The 20,031-nt window shown below is 39.0% G+C and overlaps 1 protein-coding gene across 2 annotated transcripts in view; it reads right to left on the bottom strand.

The window, feature by feature from the left end:
* Nucleotides 1-3,584: 3,584 nt before the first annotated feature.
* TRPM3 (transient receptor potential cation channel subfamily M member 3) overlaps nucleotides 3,585-20,031 on the bottom strand; it is a 437,387-nt gene continuing 420,940 nt past the window's right edge. For both annotated transcript variants that reach the window (XM_086771551.1, XM_086771552.1), the window contains 4 exons: nucleotides 14,186-14,336; nucleotides 13,439-13,638; nucleotides 12,188-12,320; nucleotides 3,585-5,084 (listed from right to left, as the gene is read on the bottom strand). In XM_086771551.1, the coding sequence (XP_086627677.1) occupies nucleotides 3,635-5,084; nucleotides 12,188-12,320; nucleotides 13,439-13,638; nucleotides 14,186-14,336 (1,934 nt within the window). In that variant the 3' untranslated portion in view covers nucleotides 3,585-3,634. The remainder of the gene's footprint in view (nucleotides 5,085-12,187; nucleotides 12,321-13,438; nucleotides 13,639-14,185; nucleotides 14,337-20,031) is intronic.

Here is a 20,031-nt window from a genome sequence, read left to right as displayed (position 1 = left end):
ATCCAAAAGCTTGAATTCATTCCTAACTGGATTCATCTTGACAGGCAGGCAATAGCAAAATGTTAAATCTTATAGTAGTCCAAAGAAACTCATGGAACAATGCATGCATTTTCATTGACACAAAAAAAGACTGGACTGTACGGAGGAGAAACTACTTCAGTCATATCACACTGTTACTGTGAAAGAATAATGTGCTATAATCCAATATCTAGGACAAGCGTATACCCCAACTGTAGAATAGCATCACTTAAACTGGAAACAACAGAACAGGTTACTATAGGAAAATATTTATAAAATACTGTACACCGCTTCCTCAATTGGCCAGCATATGTAAACAAACAGCTAAGTTCAGTTGAGTTTCAAAATATTATTAAAGTTCATTTATCTTATAATCTTTTGCATAACATGCCAGTTCATCTTTCACACTATCACAACTCACCTGTCACAGCCCACAGTGGCTCATACAGACATTTAAGTGGAGCTATACAGAGAAATGTGTGAAACATACCCAACTTACACACTGTGACCAGAAATGCATATTCCATATGTAAGCTAATAATTGGATAGTGGAACTTAATGCTTGATGCAACATGTGCTATTTTATTGAATGTTACAGATTTACAAACAAGACCTTATAATGTGATATTTAAACTGTCCTGTAACGTTCACTAATATTACCACATGTCACAACTATACTGGTTTATATACGGGAGATATGTATATATGTGTGTATATATATCTATTTCATAAGCTATCCTCTGATACAGAATATGTCATATGGCACATGCTATAGCTACATGATGATGGATGGTAAGACTTCTACTCTCACTACATGGTCATAATAATACCGGGAGTGGGAAATCTGGTCCCATTGCAAGGAATGGGTATTTTACCATCAAATTGAAAAAGGAGCAGTTTTATGCAATGTGTAAAAACCAGGTGAAGACAAAATAATCTAACATCCATCATAATATATTCTATAGACACCACATTGTAGAATAAATGGCAAACATTCAGGAAAAGTAGTGTTCTGACATCTTGCAATCACACTTTTAACATCTGAATTTACATTTTATATATAATGGCAAATTTTAAGAGGTAAATAAAGTGTCCTGTTTCATTTTACCTGGAATGTGTGCTCCAGATCAATAAAGTGCTGTATCTTAAACATTTATACAGCTTTTAGGTTTGGCAAATTCCTTTACCCTGACAAACTAAGCAATGAAATCTACCCCAGAGGACAGCCCTATCCCTTGAACTAATTCACTAAGTGCTGTTGAGGAGTTTCTAATGAATCTGAACTTCCTCTAGAGTAGGCCAGTAATACGGTGAAGGTGGAAGAGTCCACGAACAGTTTTAGCAGACATTCGTAAAAGTAACAAAGAAAAAAAAGTGAGAATATCCCCCTCTACTCACCAAGGATAGATAGATTTAGAGAAGCCTTAGGAAAAGGCTGCTAACAAAAGTTGGCACATTTGAAGCAGATTGTTAAACACAAGTTCCTTTGCCCCGGGCGTTTTGCTATTGTTCAACAATCAGCCTGTCACAAGCATGCTTCATAATGCACAGAAAGGTTTCTGACCTTTCTCAGTGTTGCCATGTGACCGTAACGCTGCACATGGACTGCAAGGCAATTGCATAAACGCGGTGTCTTGGTGGAGTTTAGCTCATTGAAAGCCTGATCAAATAGAAGAAAGCAAGGAACACGTTGGTGCAGGAACTATGAAACACATTGTGTTTAAAGTCCTCATGCTGCATTTCTTTATTTCCTGAACTTTCCAACGCAGTGACTTGGTACCTAAATGTTTTCACCTTCTTTGCCTCTTTTCTTGAGGCTAATGATTCTTTTTATGTCTGGATTTGTTGCCTTTCAGACTTAGTTCTCATAGGGTGCTCAGAGTCTCTCAGGGTGAGATCCCAGTGAGAAAACATCAGCCTGCATTTTCAAAGCTGCCTTAGAGATTTGGAAGATAATCCCCATTTAAATAATGGGAAGTATGTACCCCACTCACATGTGTTCGTTTTTAATAACAAAAAGGAGCTGGTTCTACACAGATGTTGGTCAATGTAGAGATGTTTTAATTTTTAATAGCACTAGCTTCAACTCTTTACAAGCTTAAATGTTGTGCCTTCATAAAGGATGTGAAATTTTGATCCAGTTGCCGTTTATGCTTCTCCACCCTTTTTCTGTCTTCTGCATACCCTTCTACCCAAAGACATCACCACTGTGATATCTTCTCATGAGAAGTTTGAAACTCTGGTTGACACTGTGGGCCCTTGGAATGTGGGTAGGGTCAGTGTAGTCAACCAAACCCCAAAACTGCACTACCGTTCGGATGTACTTTATCTTACTAAAATGCACGTTGTGTGATACGCTGCTGAACGGTGGAAGCCTAGTCACAACTAATGGCTTTTGCTGTTTACAGACACCTGCAGTTTTACTTTGGTTCTTGAACTTACCTTAAAAGCATATCTACTTTTTAGTGTTTTCCAGTCCTCTGGCAAGAACATATTCCCTTAAGCAACTTCAATCTAATTGCATTAATCTGGATTCAGACTGCTTGATAAATCTTGTATGCTTTGATGGCCATGTCCTCATGAAAAAAAAAAATAGTGTATATTTTTAGGTGAGGGAATGATGTGAAAAATCGGCAGCTTAAATGGAACAGCAAGAAGAGCCTGGTAGCAGCCTGGCAGATAAATCTCCCCGGTTTGTACATGCAATTAAATGGACCAGTGAGAACCAGAAAATATTACTATGCTGTGCCCTGATCACCCTGTTCTTACTGTTCCATCACATCCTTTGATTTAGTGAGACAACATGTTGATGACAAATGTGGTAAAAAAATAAATATATCCTATTCCGCTTAATTACATTCATCCTGAGCTTGCTCAGCTGTGCTAGAATCTAGAATGCCTGTTTTATACAGGAAATCACCTGATATTTTAACATAAATTCTTCCTCCATTTAAGTTGCAGTACAAAAGGCATTTCATTTCCCTTTCTGCTTTTGAAAATATAAACTTTTTGTGGCACTAGAAGTTGATACAAAAAGAGACAAGTGAACATTATGGTTGTTATCTTGGTAATTTTTCTTTCTTTCCACAAATATGGGATGCAAGAGATTTGAGAAACTTTAGGTTTGTTTGCTGCCCATTCCTATAGAAATAACGAATGCTTTTCATCAGTTATCACAATGGTGAAACAGATGAAAAAGAAGTCATGAATGAAGTTTAGAACATCTAATTTATACATCTCTTTTTGCCATTTAATTCTTGCATCCTAAAAACTTGAATAATGATCAAAGATCTTAGGATGCTTCCTAATAAAAGGCAGATTTCTGAACCTACTCATGTATTTCTTGTGACTTCATAAGGGGGCTTGTTATTCCTGTTGCTTACTGAACTCCTTGTAAAGCTTTCATTCCTCCCCTCTTCCTTAAGTGCAAATGTCAACTGGGTCAAGACACAGTAACTCAGTGGGCAATGCTGAGACTGACAATGTGCTCCCTTAACCAGTGGCTAATGCCAACTGGAGTTGACACAGGGTGACATGAGTTTTTTTTTAACTTCTGCTAAGAAAAATGGACTGGAGAGCAGATAACCCTTAGACTGCCAGTGAGCTTTGTCTAGGCCTAGCTGTGCTTGCTTTCAAAGCTGCGGAAGGCTCCCGTTCTTGACAATCTCCTCATGGACAGGTTGTCCCCTCTGCTCTCTGGCCTTGAGGACTTACTCCTCTGGAAGGGGTTTCGCACGCCTGTTGCATTTCGCTGTCTGTCAAGTTTGTCACTGATAGAGTAGCTCTTCCGGGTGTGCTGTGCATACAACATGTTGGACTCCTCTGCAGAGTAGCTGTTGGCTCGCTCTATCTTTGGAAGTGGGATGCTGTTGGCCAGAGTTCTGGTAGCATTGCCATCTTGAGGAGATAAGGGGATCCCCTTCTTGTCTTTGGCCTCAATATCCTCATGATCAGAACTTGGGTGGCTTAGTTCAGCTTCTCTCTCTGGGTGGCAGCATCCCAAGTCCTCCACTTTGCCTCCGAGACTTCCAGGGAAACTGGCCCTCTCTGCGATGGCCTGGGGAGCACTCACACACCTTGTGTCTATGCAGTCTGTAATACTTGTGTACTCTGCTGTTTTTACTGGGACGCCAAGGCTGCTGAAGTAGCTTCGAGATGGAGAGAACATAAAACTGTGAGATTTCACAATTGGCGTTTCCTCCAGAATAAATGGAGTTGTAGCCAGATAACGACTGCTTTTAGATCGCTCTAAAGTATGATATAATGGAGGGTCTGAATCCCAGGGGATTTGGCAATCTGTGATTTGTGAGTAGTCTGAAGAAAATGCTCTTGTTTCTATTCCAGAGGTTTCCTCGTAATCAAGACTCCTGCCAGAAATTTTTTCACGGGGTGTACTGCTAATGTACGCAGTGTTAGCTAAAATGGAAGAGGCTATGTGAGCCTGCAGAGCTGCGTCTCCAGTACCAAGAATATTTATGGAGCTGTCGAGAGGATCTGTGTCTGAATGCATCTCATCCATGGCAGAAACATAGATGTCTATACAAGATGAAGGCCTTCTGGAGTCTGGGGCAATCGACAAAGTGCTGGTAGGGACTAGGGGAATCTTTCCTTCTTTTGCTATTGAGTGGGAACTGATAGCTCGATGCAGGCTTGGAGATCTTTCCTTAAAAATGCTTTCAAACTTTTCCAAACCACACTTGTCCTTCATATTTGTTGCATAGAAAGAGTGGCTTCGCATGCGGGGCATGATTGTAGGAGATGTTGGGGACATGGACTCCTCCCCCGTGGGATCTATGCTCTCTTGTAGCTTGTAGGTATTTCCTTCCTGACTATTGAAACTACTCTGCCTCACAATGTAGGCTGCATCAGTACAGTCAGATGAGGTCCTGGACCTTATCTTGGTTGTCTCACCTCTCTCTATGCCAGTCAGTTTTTCTAAAGCAGTCACCATTCGCCCCATCATATCTTCCAGCTGAGCAAGTCTGATGTCAACGGTCTGCAGAGAAGCCTTCATGCAGTGCTCTCGCTCATTTACTTCTTCCAGTCGCATGGCCATGTTCTCTACCCTTAAAAAAGGGAAGAATTAAACAGATTAATTTCTACAAAGCAGTGATGTTCAGCTGATAGGTCACCAAAACAAATTGGAACAAATAGGTCTTAAAATTCAAAGCTAATCTACACCACCTCATCTGCTTCACAAGCCTGCTAAAAGAGGTTCAGTAAACAAATACCACTCACTGAGGAAACTGCTCCAGTGGTTTAAACCAGGGGTGTCTGCTGCATAATGTAGAAAGGGTTTTGAGTGCGTCCTATTCCAGGGAGAGGAGTTATTACCTAAATCTTACTACGATTTGCTGCCTCTTCTGCCAAAACTTGTAATTATGTTGTTATGAATGAATAACACTTGTAGCAGATGCCAAATGACATCTCCAGTTGTGCCACAGGCAGGACCGCTGCAGTTACCTGCAGAGCTCAATGAAGTAATGAAAGTGGGCAATATGCCATAGAAGGTGAGTAACACATTTACAATAATACAATTTTTTTTTTTTCTGGTGTTCACCCCAGATTTACGCCAGTTAGTGCTATGTGGACCTAAGGAGACAGTTTCTTTGTTCTCTGATTAATTTTTAGCCCAGATATATATATAAAAAAATATGTCTGCTACTGTTTTGAATGGAGGTACTATCAAGCAAAGTATGCATGAAAACTACAAGGACGAGAGCACTGATCAAACCAAATACAGTCTACAGTAGGATACACACACTACGATTGCTCCCTGATTATGATTGTGCTTTGGGCAGTCTGTGTTAATAGTTCAGGGACTGAAATGATGGATTTTATTTATTAGCTATCTATCATAATATATAAATAAAAAGTTAGAATAAATTATTATTAGGTAATAATTGAATGCGTGATCCTAATTTAAACTTTAGCACATCTGTTCTACACTGTTGATCTGTCACATTTTAAAATGTTTTTGACTTTAGGGTGAATTGTGTACTAATTTATGCCAGTGACTTTCAACAATTTCAATTTTCTGGCTTCTAAAATGTCTCTACTGCAGGATTCATATGGAGTCCTCTAATTTTACACAATGAAAGTGCCTTTAGCACATAAGAAATTTCTTCTCATAATAATTTTCTTTGGTTGTAGTCCCTGTGGTAGACCAGGGACCTTCATTATCTGCCAAAGAAGTATTAAAGGCAGCACACTTATGTAGTTATCTATGCTTGACTTTTAAGGTTACAATTCTGGTTTTTCTTGTTCCTGTAGACACTGAAAAATGAACAGAGAAGTGACAAATACCAAATGGCAGGATTTCCACACTTTACTCTTCACAAGTCTCTTACTCTCTCCCTGTTAGTGCAATTCACACTCAAATGTTAACGGGCACCCTGTCAATCATAGCTAGGATTTCTGATGATATAAATATAATTTTCTGCTACTGCTAGTTGAATTTCCAACAGGACGAATGACCTGGAACTGGCAACACCATAAATACTCTTACTTGCTCAGAAGGAAACTAGATTTTAGCAATGAATGAATATGGGGCAGCATTAATGCCTTGTTAATTAATGCACAGAACTTTAGCTGGTGAAACACTGAGGTCTGACTACCTCCTGGTGATGAGCAACAGCAACCCACCCGCACAAGAGAGGAGAGAGAGGAGTGTGACACCACTCCCTACAGCAAGTCTCACATTCCTGTGAAAGACAGGCTGCTTCTGCTGAAGATCGTGAGTTTTGAAAGCACAAGCACAGCAAATCAAATGTGAAACAGCAACTGTATTGCTGTCATCAGACTTCAGTAGAGGAATGATCATGTAATCACGGCTAAGAAATGAACTGCTACTTTCAAACAATCTTATTCTACTCATTATCATTTAGGCACCAGTCTACCTCTAGTTCTTCTCCAACGGAAGAGATTAATGTTATTGCAAGCACAAGATATAATTCAACAGTGAGAGAGCAGTTTATATGGGAAGCAGTTGAATTTCCCCTCATGTTATTAGTTATTTGAACTGCTATTTCATAAAACCAATTATACTTTTGAAATATTTATCAGCTAATAACTGAGTGCCTTGTCACACATTCAGATTCTGTAACAATTGCTCCAACATGATGAACAGATACAACATCACAATTTTAGGGCTTTTAGACATATGGAACAATTTGAGAAACCTCCTCAATTTTACTTGAGAACAGAAAACTCACTCCAGCAACAGTTACTCAATAGCTGGAATGAATTTATAGCATTCTGTGAACCTAACTGGATAGACTGGATAGTCTCAGTTTTGGTTTTTTTTTTTTGTTTTGTTTTGTTTTTTTTTCCCCCTTACTTTGAGAGAGGTACATAAGTGAAGTAATTTTCAATACAAGCATAGCCAATTTAATTATTGCACTTGGTTATGTATTTGTGTCTGGAATATAAGTAGAACTGTCTATAATGAGGTAAGTTCATGAAAGGGCTATGCAATGCTACTGAACTACTGCATCCCAAAAAGAACCTAGAGTCATACTTTGCTGGTACATGTTCATGTATTTGTCCTTCCTTCCCTGAATATGATCTGTTAGCTACTGCCAGAGGCACAGAGTGTAATACCGGTGGTATTGCTGTCCAAGATGAAGAGAGACTTTTGAGTTACATGGTCTACTGGTTGTATCACAGATGTGATTACATTGATAGTAGTAAGAAAGTTAGACAGAAACTCAACAAGGATAGTGCAGTCTGGGTTCAGAAACCAGGGGTAACCAGAGATGTGCATAGATAACTGAGAAGTACATACATGTATTTACACTGGATAGGCCCTGACTATATAATTTTATTCATAAAAAGAAAGCTTGAGTGATGATGATCTCTGCCAAACCCAAAGCTATTAGCTGAATTTACTTACCATCTGTTATATATATTGTGTATGGCCACTCCCAGATTTTTAAACAAATATTTATTATTTTAATTAGTGGTATTCTCTTATATTAACTTGATGTTCAGTTCTGCAATCATTCATCACACAGAAACAGCACTATGCTCTGTGAGTAATCCTACTAGAAACATGATAAAATTACACCAGCCAAACACTGTGGACATAAGAGGATATGTTCTGGGGAAATACAGTCATAATCTCATCCTTAAAATGTTTGAATAAGTGAAATTTTCAATTTTCCCATATTGTTGGATGATATTGCACTCAGTGAATAGACAGCTAGAGCTGTATTTCCTTCAGGAACAGTTTTGAATGAAAACACTATTTCAAAATAAGAATGCCCAAGCTTTGCTTTGTATTTTTTTTTTTTTCCATGAGTACTGGAGATAGTATAAACCTTCTGGCAAATCTCACAATATCCATGTATGATGCCTCCATTGCACCTGCGCTTTTCCTTACAGCAAGATTTATCCAATGTATGAGAAGGTGCCAAGCCATCCTAACAGATGGGAATGAGAACAGAAAAAGAGGAGGCTACATGTAAAATGTGCATCAAGTGTGTTCTGCTGAAGCTCAAAAATTTCTAATAGTGAAACAAACATGGACTATCTGAGGACAATATTCAGTAACCACGAGAAAAATAAAAGGCCAGAACTGGGAATCTGGCAAAGAATTCATATTACCTGTGATAAGCCTTTTTGATTATGATTTGGGAGATGATGGGTTTTGCTGGCATTGATTTTGATTATATTTATTTTTAACCTTTGCACATCAGTTCATCAATAATGTAATTGAAGTAATGATTTCATGAGAATAAGGCACTCTTTTCAGAAGTAAACCTCTTAATTATTTGATTGCTAGAATTAGGTTCACAAGTTCCTTTGTGGACCTATGTCCGTTTTTAAGGCATCATTTATACTTCAAAATCCTTTTCAACTGCTTAAAAGACTGTAGACACTGAAAGTCCCTTACAGGGGTATCCACCCTGCTTGTTACAGGTGACTGTAGAATGGTTTTATTTAAATAAAACATAGCAGTTCCCAAGCCTATAACAGGCTATTGGTACTTTGCCTCACATCTTTTGGTAAAGCATTACTGATGCAAGCTGCCAGCCGATTTTCCCAGGTGCAGTGGTTTCTGCAGGCTAAGGATGGGGTTGTCCTGGCTGCGTTCCCATCTGGAGCCTAAGACCACTTAACTCTTTGAGACCACAGAGGGATGCCACCAGATTCACAGACCCTTCCTACTTGTCACTCTGGATGTGTGGCCAGATCTGGTAGGCTCAGTAGTGGCCCTTTTACCAACCCAGACCTATTTCTGTGCACTTCAGCCTGCCATCTGTGAAACTAGGATAATAACTATGTCTTCACTCACAGAGATGCTGTTAGTGTAACTGCACTGCAGACTATAAAGTGTTAAGCTGCTGTAGTAATGGACACCACATAGTACCAAAGACGACACAATAATATCTGCTTATTTATTTTTTTTTTATAAAGCAGGATTTGACCCTGCTCTCTTTGGCATCAACAAGAGGTTTTGCATTGGGTTTGAAAGAGTCAAGACTTGTCCGTATGCAATGAAGTGAATTTGTACAGCTTTGCTTTCCTCACAGGTCTCCAGGAGATTCATCAATAACCTGATAAACGCAGTTAAGGGAAACACCTTACAGCTTTGTACTGCTTTGTATTTTTCCACTTAGTCAATCACTTCCTCTGATGTGTATCACTAACCTGCTGCACTTCCCTGTGCCTGTGTGAGATCTTAGTTAGTGAGGTGGTCCTCCAAGTTACTTAGTACCTGGGGTCAGCGAAGCACAAACATCAAGGGTTGTTTCACACTTTTAATTTCTGAATATGAAAGGATCAGGTAAAGGAAAGATTCTGTGTGGTGACATCAAATCTGGACACCTCTGTGGTGTTCTTTGTTACAAGAGAAGAAAGGTGGTTGCTGAACCAAGGCAGGTCCCACAGGATGCCAGGGTGAACTATTCCAAGGTGAGAGTATAAACTGCTGCTTATTGAGGTGAGTCAGACAAGATGCTGTGGTCCTGATCCAGCACAGCCACTTACTCCTTAGCTGAAATTGTTCATTTACACCCAGGTCAGTGTGGCAAGAAAGAGGATCTGTTGTTCTTTTGTTTCCCTGAGCTCCTAACCTACCTATGGGACCCACCTAGGCTAAGCCTCAAAGCAAGACTCTGTTCCCCTCTCCCATTTCTGTTGCAGTGCTAGCCCCCTACTCCCCCTTCCAGGCGTAATGGGCTTTGTGCCTATGGTGTGCAGCTCTTCTTCTCCAAGCAGGACCTGGGACACTCTGATAAATTCAGCTGCATGTCAGAGCTGCTCAAGCAAGAGCAGGACTCGTAATAATGAACTCTCTTCTGGAACGAGGTGCTTTAAGCCATGCATTTAAAATGGACATAAAGGCTCTTTTCCTATAAAACAGGGCTAGCCCAGACTGTAAAGGCAGACTGTTATGTATTCATTTTCAAGAACTTAGAGCACTTGCCTAATGTAGGGGAGGTCCCAGCTGGATTACTTCTTATTTACAGAGGCTTCAAACATACCTCTTCTTTCCTTGGCCACTAAAAGGAAAGTTATGCCTGAACAGAGATTTGAACCTGCATCTATGGTTTTCAGGTTAGTTCTCTGACCACTGGACTATCAAAACACAAGAAAAAAAGGTACTCAGTTGGACCACAGATCAATTTAGCCCACTATCTTACTTTGAAGCATATGTAATTCTTCCCTCCCCTTATATTCTCCAGTCTCTATTTTCTGCTCAGGAACTTCATGGGCTCAATGTTCACTATGTCTTTAGCAGTCCTTACTGGATTTATCTTCCATAAGCTTGTCTAGTCTCCATTTGAACCCATGTAGACTTTTAGCTGACATAATCAGCTTCTTTTAGACCTCATCAGCTTTCAAGAATTTGCTCTGTTCCATTACTTACTGCATGAAAAAAATCACCTATTTTCGTTTATTTTGAACCTGGGCTCCTGGTAGATTAATCTCTTGCTCCCCTATATCTTGTTCTGGGAGAGACAGCAAACAATTGATTTCTACTCACTCTCTCCTTGCACTCAAAATTATATAGACCTCTATCATGTCACTCCTCATTTGTCTCTTCCAGATCAAGCAGAGCTGGATTACTTGGCCATTCTTCATGAGGAAGCCATTCCATGCCTTACCATACTTCCCCTCTAATATCCTTTTCTAAAATATGTGGTTTAGGAGTGCTGTTTTCAGTAATGCAGATGATTAAAGCATATTATATCTGCTGATCCTGCTCTGGGATAGATTTATTTCAAAACCAAATTAAAAGCGTGTTTCCTTGCCTACAGAAACATATTTTAGGCATAATTGCATCGGGGCAGTGCTAGAAGATTATGTATAAGGAGAAGGGTGTTATATCTGTGTAATCGATTACAATGTCAACTCATTTGACCTCGGTTATTCAAGTCAAAGTGGAGTATTCAGGGAATGGACTATTCAGTGGTTCATATGTTTTAAGAATATCTGACAGGATATTGCCCTAAAATATTTATTAGTAACAGTGCTATGAATCAAACAAGAAACTCTGTCCTCAAAAATTAACTCTGTTGCTGAGCTGTTGTGATGAAAGCATATAAACAACACAGCAGATGAACTGATGAATTTGAAGACTGGCAACTTCCCCTAAATTAATGTATTATCTTTGTCCCCTGTGCTTTTCATTCATTGCTGTAGGTGAAATGTCTAGTTTCTTTTAAATTAATGCCAAGATCCCTGTTGCTCTCCATGAAACTAGCTTGCCTAGCAAGGCCATCCTGAACAAGGCTCACTCTTTATCTGAATGGCTAGCAGGTCAGTGCTAAAGCTGTAGTTTTCACTGAGGAACATTCATTTACTCTTCCATGTGTTCTGGCCACTTGTGCTTTAATGTTTTGCTTTAAGAACTGAGACTCAGGAATAATTTGTATTTCTCACTACATCAGTTGTGTTCTAATACAACTGGACATCAGTTGTGTTCTAATACAACTGGTTAAAAGATTCACATTTTAAAAACTTTGAGAAACATTTGCTTTAGCAAAAAAAGAAAAAAAAAGAGAGAAGAAATTTACCACCTTTTATCAGTCTACTTTTTAGTTAAGACTTACTAAAACATACCTCAAACGTTTCCCTTTTCCAGAAAAAAAAGGGAAGTAAAGGCAACAGAAACACATTTCCAGATCAACTTATGAGAGAACAAACCAAAAAAGTGCACCTTTCTGAAGTGACACGAATTCTTTCATCATTGGAGGAATTGAATCTGTCATCCTTTTCTCTAAAATACTCTTCTATGCACTGCTCTTCAAAATCATGGACTTTTTTCAATTCATCCTCAGTTATGAAAAGTTCTGTGGAAACAATGGAAAAATGTGAATTTGGCAAAGATTAGTACGTGAAATTAACTATTCTTCTCATTGTGGAATTAATGGACTAAACTTTCTAAAGCAGGCTTCAAATTTATCTGACATTTTTGTAAGAAAGCAGATAGATGCAGCTAATTACCAAATTAGTGGCTTCAATTATATATGACTCTGGAGACAGAAACACTTAAGCAGGCAAATGCTGAGAAAACATGAATGTGTTTTGATTGCACGAGATCTAAACACAGCTGCTGGTCAGGTCCTGGAAAAACAGTGGGAGCTAAACCCCACCTGTAACCTACTACAAATGTAATCAAATTAGCAGACTGCTAGGAAAGGAGTCTGAGAGTACAGAGGGTCTATTTGACATGGTAAGAGCTGACATCTGCAGGCAGCAGCAAGGGCTGTGGCAGACAGTGTGATGGGTGTGGGAGGAGAGCAGTCTGGTTGCACTTGCATCTCCAGTGCCACCACATGGCTCCAGCTCCCTCCTCTGGCAAATACACTGGGGAAGGTGGAGATCTTCTACTTCAAAGAACTAGACAGAGAAGAGGAGAGAAAGTGTTATCAAAATAATGGCAGGTTTTCCATCATGCTTATGGGAGTTCATATTAGAGCATCTGGAGAAACTACTCCTCCAGTTTGAGTCAGTGTCAAGGAGAGAACATGTATCTACAAAATAATTACTTCTCACCATCTCTCAGCTTGTCTAGGCAAAAAACATGCTGTTTGCTCAAAAAGTAGGAATGCTCTCTCTGTATTTTCAGAAATAAAACTGAAATTGGAGATGCGATGGACTGTAAGAAGAATTCTAGCCATAACTGACCTCTAGCAATAGCAAAACAAATCTTTTTGCTCTGAATGAACAAAAGGGGGAACAACCCCCCAAAATGCCAGAAAAACATAGCCTTATTAATGGTCTGAGGAGAGCTAAGGGTTGGGCAATGCAGGTAAACCTAACCAATTCGGGTAAGATTTCTGCAGTTAAAAGTAGTTCCCTGCTGGAAAGGTTGTCAAGTTGCTGGACTTAGCCTTCATTCATGTCAAACACTAGATATTACCAAGGGCATTGGAAAGTCCCACTCTGTAAATTATCTGAGACTTACTTAATCCATAGTCTCTCTCATCTGGGTCACTTTCATGCTTCCGCCATCTGCAGCAGAGGTGTTGGAATATCATGGTCATATGGCTGAAAATGATCAGAGGCGGTGGGAGAACAGGTCTTTCGTGAAATGTCATGATTAGCTGGTATCTCTGAAACTTCCATACTTGGTTCGATATGGATTTGACTTCAAAAAATGTATTGCTGGGAGGCAAGAACAGGAAAATAACACCAGATTGAAATGGTTTTGGGTACTTTGCCAAAGATGATATGACATCAGCTTAACTAGCCACATTTCACTATTAGTGGCAAATGTTTCTTTGTTGCAAGAAGAGGAAGAAGAACAAAATAAATGAATAAGTTTGTGCTTCAGCAAAGCACAGTGGCAATCAAACGTTTCAAAGTATCTTACTACTGTGTACATCTGCTCTGTACAACCACTGAGTCTTAAAACAACCCAATGAGACAGGAAAGGATTTTTGTTCTTGTTTTCCATATCAATAGTGAATGGTGCCATAACTGAACATTTTTTTTTTGCTTCTCTGCCCATCGGGTGTCTGTTCTTGGCAATGAGACAATGTGAAGAACTTGGCCTTTCTCTCATTCCCTGAAGACAAGCTACTGCCTCTTTCCCTCTCACCCTCAAATCCTCTGAAAATGAGTCTCAGCCAAAGTCTTCAGCTAGCAGCCTTCTTAGGCTGTGAATAATGTCCATCCCCCTCCAGGTCCATACTTGCAATCTGTTACTCACTTGAAAACAGCAATGAGGAGGTTCACCAAAAGGATGTTTGCAACCAAGAGGTAACAGGCCATGATGGCAGGAACAATCCATGCTCCTGTCTTGCAGGGAGGTAGCTGGATTATTTTGCCATCTTCTCTGGTTTCATTTTGACCACAAGGAGCTGGGAACAAAAATGCAAAAAAAATGCAAAATGGGAATGAATCTTATTTTTTCAGTGCTTTTTACAGAAATATTTAAATATTTATGAAGGCCTGCCTGCCAAAGCAATATCTTCCAAATAACAGTGGCATTGATGCTCCCCACAAGAAGTTTGCACTTGCTATCACAGATTTTACAAGCTGCAGTTCTTGTTACTGTGTGCTGTTTGCCATGAATATCAAGACATTCCCCTCAGAAATTGCAGGAGGCATGCCTGGTATGAGTAAGCTGCCTGGTTGCATAAAGCTAAAATATCATAGTACTCTGGTAGTAATTAGTGGTTGTGCAAATAAAATGATGAAAATGTTTAATCTTGGAAAAAAGCTTACGTATTATTTTTTTCATGGTGAAAGCTTGGGTTTTTTTTTTGATTGATGGAGAAGGATGTGGTAAATAGCATAAGGGAAAAGCAATACATGAAAGTAAATTAAAGAGTAGACATTTATTGCTGTGCACTGCACTGCTCTGAGTCCCTCTGGGACATACTCATAACGACCTTCTGCTATTAAAGGCTTTTGACTGCATGCCTAGAAACAGTGGGGGAGATTATCAAGTCTTTACTGTACCAGGTAAAGGAACATGCAGGCAGCAGAGTTGCCACCTGTTTCTTCCCAGAATACTTTGGAAGGAAAACATTCTCAGTATTAATGTTGTACAACTGAAGCAAGGGGAGAGAAAACATTATAAAAGAGTTTTCCTTTTTTATTTTTTTACATGTCTTCACGTGCTGTGGTGGGTGATCTCCATTTGCAAGTGTGGGTTCACTTTATGTCCTTCTAGTTTCAGTCCCAGTGGTCCTAAGTATCTCTGTAATCACCTCTTCAAGAAAATAATTGAACAAGCAGCTTACATATACAAATCTTATTAGTAAATTTTGCACAGCACTACAGCTATCTTCGCCTCATTCCCATCAAAAAGAAGTTTAAGTGAGGAATTTTCAAAGTGCTCAGCACTGGCTCAGTTCCTGCTAATATCAATGAGAGTTTCACACTGACTTCACAGACCACAAAGTTTGCCAATGTTGTATGTTTTGTAAAATACCACTCTACGTCAATAAATCCATGATTTCCAATACCAACAATTACTTCTTCTCACAAAGGTCCTTCTGATCTTGGTTCACAGAGCATGGGATTCAACTGTGGGTGTCTGTACTAGCATCATATATTACATGTGATTTGGGTACTTGGTTTTGGGCACTACATATAACTATTAGGCTATTACATATAGAAATATTATAGTTATATGGGACAGAAGAACACATGATACATCAAACAAGAACTCTCCCAAAATATTCAACTCATGGAAAAAGAAATGGCAAAGCCAAATACAAGCAATGCTACTTTTACAAGCAGCTCTGCTGCATCTGGACCCACAGTATCACTAGTGACTACTACTAGTCACTACTTACAAAAAATACATTTTATTATTGGAATAGTCTGAGATTATGCAATTCTTTATTTCTCAGAGAGCATCACCTTGCAGATCATTTGAAGTTAGTGCTGATTTCACGCTTCCTGCACTGCTCCTAGCAGTGGTTTCATTTAGACATTCAAAATGCCATCTGTGAGCTGCTATGAGTGTGGGGCTATGTGCACTCAGCCTTCACCCAGCAGAAACTGGGACATTCAGCATCTCTTGGTATCAGTACTCAATGTGAGACTTACATTTGTGTTTGTGTGGAAACACTAACTTGCTCAGATGTTGATTCAAAGCTACAAAGTCCAACACCATACAGTACTGAAACCCATCATGATTTCACCAGTAATGGAACAATCACTCCATCAGTTGATGAAACCTGTTGTTCTTTTGTGTGCTGAAGAACAGAAGAAACAATGTATTCTGTAGCAATAAGAGAAACTGATTAAAAGCATATTTTAAACCTTAGATCAATGAGATAAAAAACTCAGCGCAAGGTCTGGTTACAACTCCATTATCCCGTTTTTACTATTAAAAAAGAGAATTTAATCTAAAAAAAACTAAACAGCTTTGACAACTGCCAAGACAAAAATTATTTTTCCAGCTTTACTTGCCTACAACAGAGTATTTAGAATACCATTAGTGCATGCCTGTCAGTTTATGCCACACAGTGATGGCCAATTTAGACTTCCTACAACGACAAATTCCCATAGTCTATTCTATATATGCATAGATGTTTGGCTTGTCCTGAAGGCTTGCAAAAGTTCTTCTCTTTTGCATATTCTGTTGTGGAAACAGTTTTTAAATAACATGACAATACTAATCTCGTGCCTTACTTTATGGAGAATTAAGCCACCACTTAACCTTCACATCTTCAGCTGCATCAGAAAATGTATGATGTACGTCCAAAATGCAGAAGCCTGTGTTGCACTGCAGATCACTGACCATCTTTTCCCATCTTTAAATTATAACATTAATTTTAAAGGATATTTTTTTTCGACTGTTAAATGAACAGTTTGTTTAAAATAATTACTCCCAGAAAACCAGAAACAGAAATTTATCTCTCTGTGAAAAAGGACAGAGGACTTTGGCAGGAGGCTAAAGTAGCAATGATATTCTTTTAGATAATGAAGTTACTAGTTTACATTTAAGAAATGAGAATTCTGTTTATAGGGTTCAAGAAGGCTTTGTTATGGTAACCCAGGACGGTTAAGCTCCCCCATTCGACTATGCCGAGCTCCAAGCACATCTTATCTCCTTGTTACAGTAAGCTGGGGTAGGTTGCTTCCCCTCATCTGCACATACAAGCACCAACATGACAGCCATCTGCAGATCTCAGAATTCGGACAACAGCACCTGCACTACATCATCAAGTTTACTAAATAAGCAAAACAAGACAGTGGATATGCACGATATGTTAATCAGTGCAAGTTTTATTATCCACTCCTGCGGTGCTTTCCCTTGAGCTTCACTCCCGAGCAGGGCTCCACTGCATTGGGTCCCCATTTGATAAGCATTTGGTGTCCCAGGGCTGCCATCATGGTAATGCTACACCTTCCGTAACGCAAAAGCTTTCACGTGCCCAGTGCTGTGCCTTGTCCCCGAGGGATCCGCACCTGCCTTTCATGTGTAATACGGTTTGACCATTTTAATTATGTTCGGAGAAATGTAGCAATTTTGGCAGTATGTGCATAACACTGTGATAAAAAAACTTTTTCAAAGCACAATTTTAACATATATGAAAACATACTCATCTTTTTGCATTAAAGCTTTGCTTTAAAAAAAATTGTATAGAATACTTAATTCTAGTGAAATGTCTTGCGAAGCAAATTCTGTTAGTGGAACTATACGCCTGTTTCTGGTAACTGAAAACCCAATCAGTCTGATACCTAGAGGGCATTGGATAAAGGCTGGACATTAAGTCCTGAACGCAGGCTTTAGAAAATAATAAATAGCTGGAGTTTTAATTTCAATTGCACACATTAACTTCACTCAGCTTTCAAATATTACATCCTGACATCTGTGGATGTACATATTTTTTTACATCTCTGGTTTCCTTTTTCACAGTCTCCTCCTATGCTTAATTTTCCTTCCTGGCTCCCATTTACAGTTTCCTGTATGGGCCTTTCCTGCTACATACCTAACCCTTCCTCTTTCCTGGCCAGCAAATAATTGCAAAGCAAACAGCAGTAACCCACTCCTCTGTGTGTTTCAGGCCTAAAGTGGCGGCAGAGCTCAGGAAGAATTTGTTTCCCTGCTGTAACTACTGTCATGACATGGACACTGATCATTTTTACTGTGTTTTGGGTTGGAGGGCTTGGGAAACAATGCTTGCAAATTTCTGCGTCATGACTCTTCCTCCAGCTGCACCATTCAAAAGTAGTTGTAGGAAATTATGGAGAAAGGAAAGTGTATAATTGATCAACTTTGTTACCAAATAACTTTTTGCCTTTGATGAAAACTTCTCATGTAAAACTGGATACCACTTTTACAATTCAAGTTGATTTGTTTGAAACCACAAGAAACTATGGAAAGGGTTCATATGATCACAATTTTAAAGACTAAGGAAACCAATCCGTGTGTATTAACTAACAAACCAACGCATCTTTTCTTTTTTTTTTTATTCAAGTCTGGACATTTTGAATGCACTTTCATCACCTTGTTTGTGAGTATATAGGCATCTTCCAATTTTGATCTGCACTGACCCAAAGGGTGTGAAAGCATTTTATAATTTTTTAATCAAATGTCTAAGCAACCACAGCAGCTTGCCAAGCTGGTAAACATTGAAAAAAGGCTAAGCGAGCTGCCTAGTGCTGCCCACTTCTTCACTGACAGAGAAAATATTGAGCTCTGGGAACTCTGAATCTCACACTGTTGCTCAGTTCATCAGCAGAAACATCCAGGGAATTGAACAGTGTCTCATCATGTCAAAAAAGTTGCTTTAACTACAGTGTCATGACCTGACATGTTGCTTCTTGCCCTCAGACACGTTAAAAATAACTTTGAAGCATGTCTTCAATCTGCTGGTATTTTAACAATAATTTATAGTAAATCCCTGTATTTTTCTTTTTCTCTCTAGTGCTTTCTCCCTCTTCCTCCCCCCTCAATTAAAAAAAATGCAACAAAGTGGAACCCAAAATATAACCTCAGAGGAGTGCTAGGAAGGGGAATACTACTGCAAGTGAAGCCAGAGAGACTTTCAAAACGGTGTGTAGCCTGTGCACAAATTTTATCCTCTGCCTTTATCTAACAGTGCTAAAAATATTGCCTGTGCTACAGAGACAATACAGATGCCAAAAAAAAAAAAAAAAGGCAAAAAAAGCACACAGGTATGATTTATCCTCTTTTGTGCAAAGCTGCTCCATATGTTCTAATTCCAGAATGATCCATGCAAATGACAGCCCTAACAGGAAGCTCCTAAGGAGATATGGAAAGCATGAAACCTCTGAGATTGTACAGAATTTAGTATAAAATTTTCACTTATACTAAGAGACCTTCAAGAACTTAAAAAAATAAATAAATCTTAACAGACTAAGGAAATTTAAAGAATTTTAGAATACAAAGAATTCTTAAAGAACTTAAGAAGTCTTTTGTAGTAATTGTACTTTCTTTGTAAGTTCATTGGATAGTATATAATAATCTCTTATCTTCTGAAACAACTGCATTCTGGTTACTTGTCATTCCTCCAACACAATTGAAGGAGAAGGAGGTCCCATCTTTTTATCTTAAACTATGTAGGTTTTTCCAATAAGGGAATAGGCACAGGGAACAAACACAACTCAGACTGAACTTCAGATTCCAGATGGCACTTGAAATACTGTCAGCTGGAAAGAAAATCCAGATGCAAATCTGACATGTGAGACACCAAGAAAATCTGAAAAAGAGCTCAGACCAAAAATCTCAAAGTCATGTTGGCTAACACCAATCTTGGTTGCTTTGCTTTCTGAATATAGGAAAATGTGAGGTCTGCTGCTGATTTTCTACAGGTGACTGCCATTTCTCAAGTTGCTGTTTATGTAATCTATCTAAAATTTTTACCAAGCAAACTCACTGCCTGAATAATCCTTTCCTCTTCAGTATTTCTTATATACTTCTGTATCCATAATATCATGGAGGGTCGAATAGCTTGGTAAGGTGAAAACAAAGTTCTTTGCATGTGACAACTGTGTTGTGAATTTTTGGGCTAAAGTTGACAGCAATAGTGCCAAAGTAAGTGGGGTGAACTGAGAGAGAGATTTTAC

This window comes from Chlamydotis macqueenii, chromosome Z (assembly GCF_036417535.1).
Source record: "Chlamydotis macqueenii isolate bChlMac1 chromosome Z, bChlMac1.mat, whole genome shotgun sequence".
Lineage (NCBI taxonomy): Eukaryota > Metazoa > Chordata > Aves > Otidiformes > Otididae > Chlamydotis > Chlamydotis macqueenii.
The sequence above is the reverse complement of the archived record's forward strand: the minus strand, read 5'-3'. Positions and strand labels throughout refer to the sequence as shown.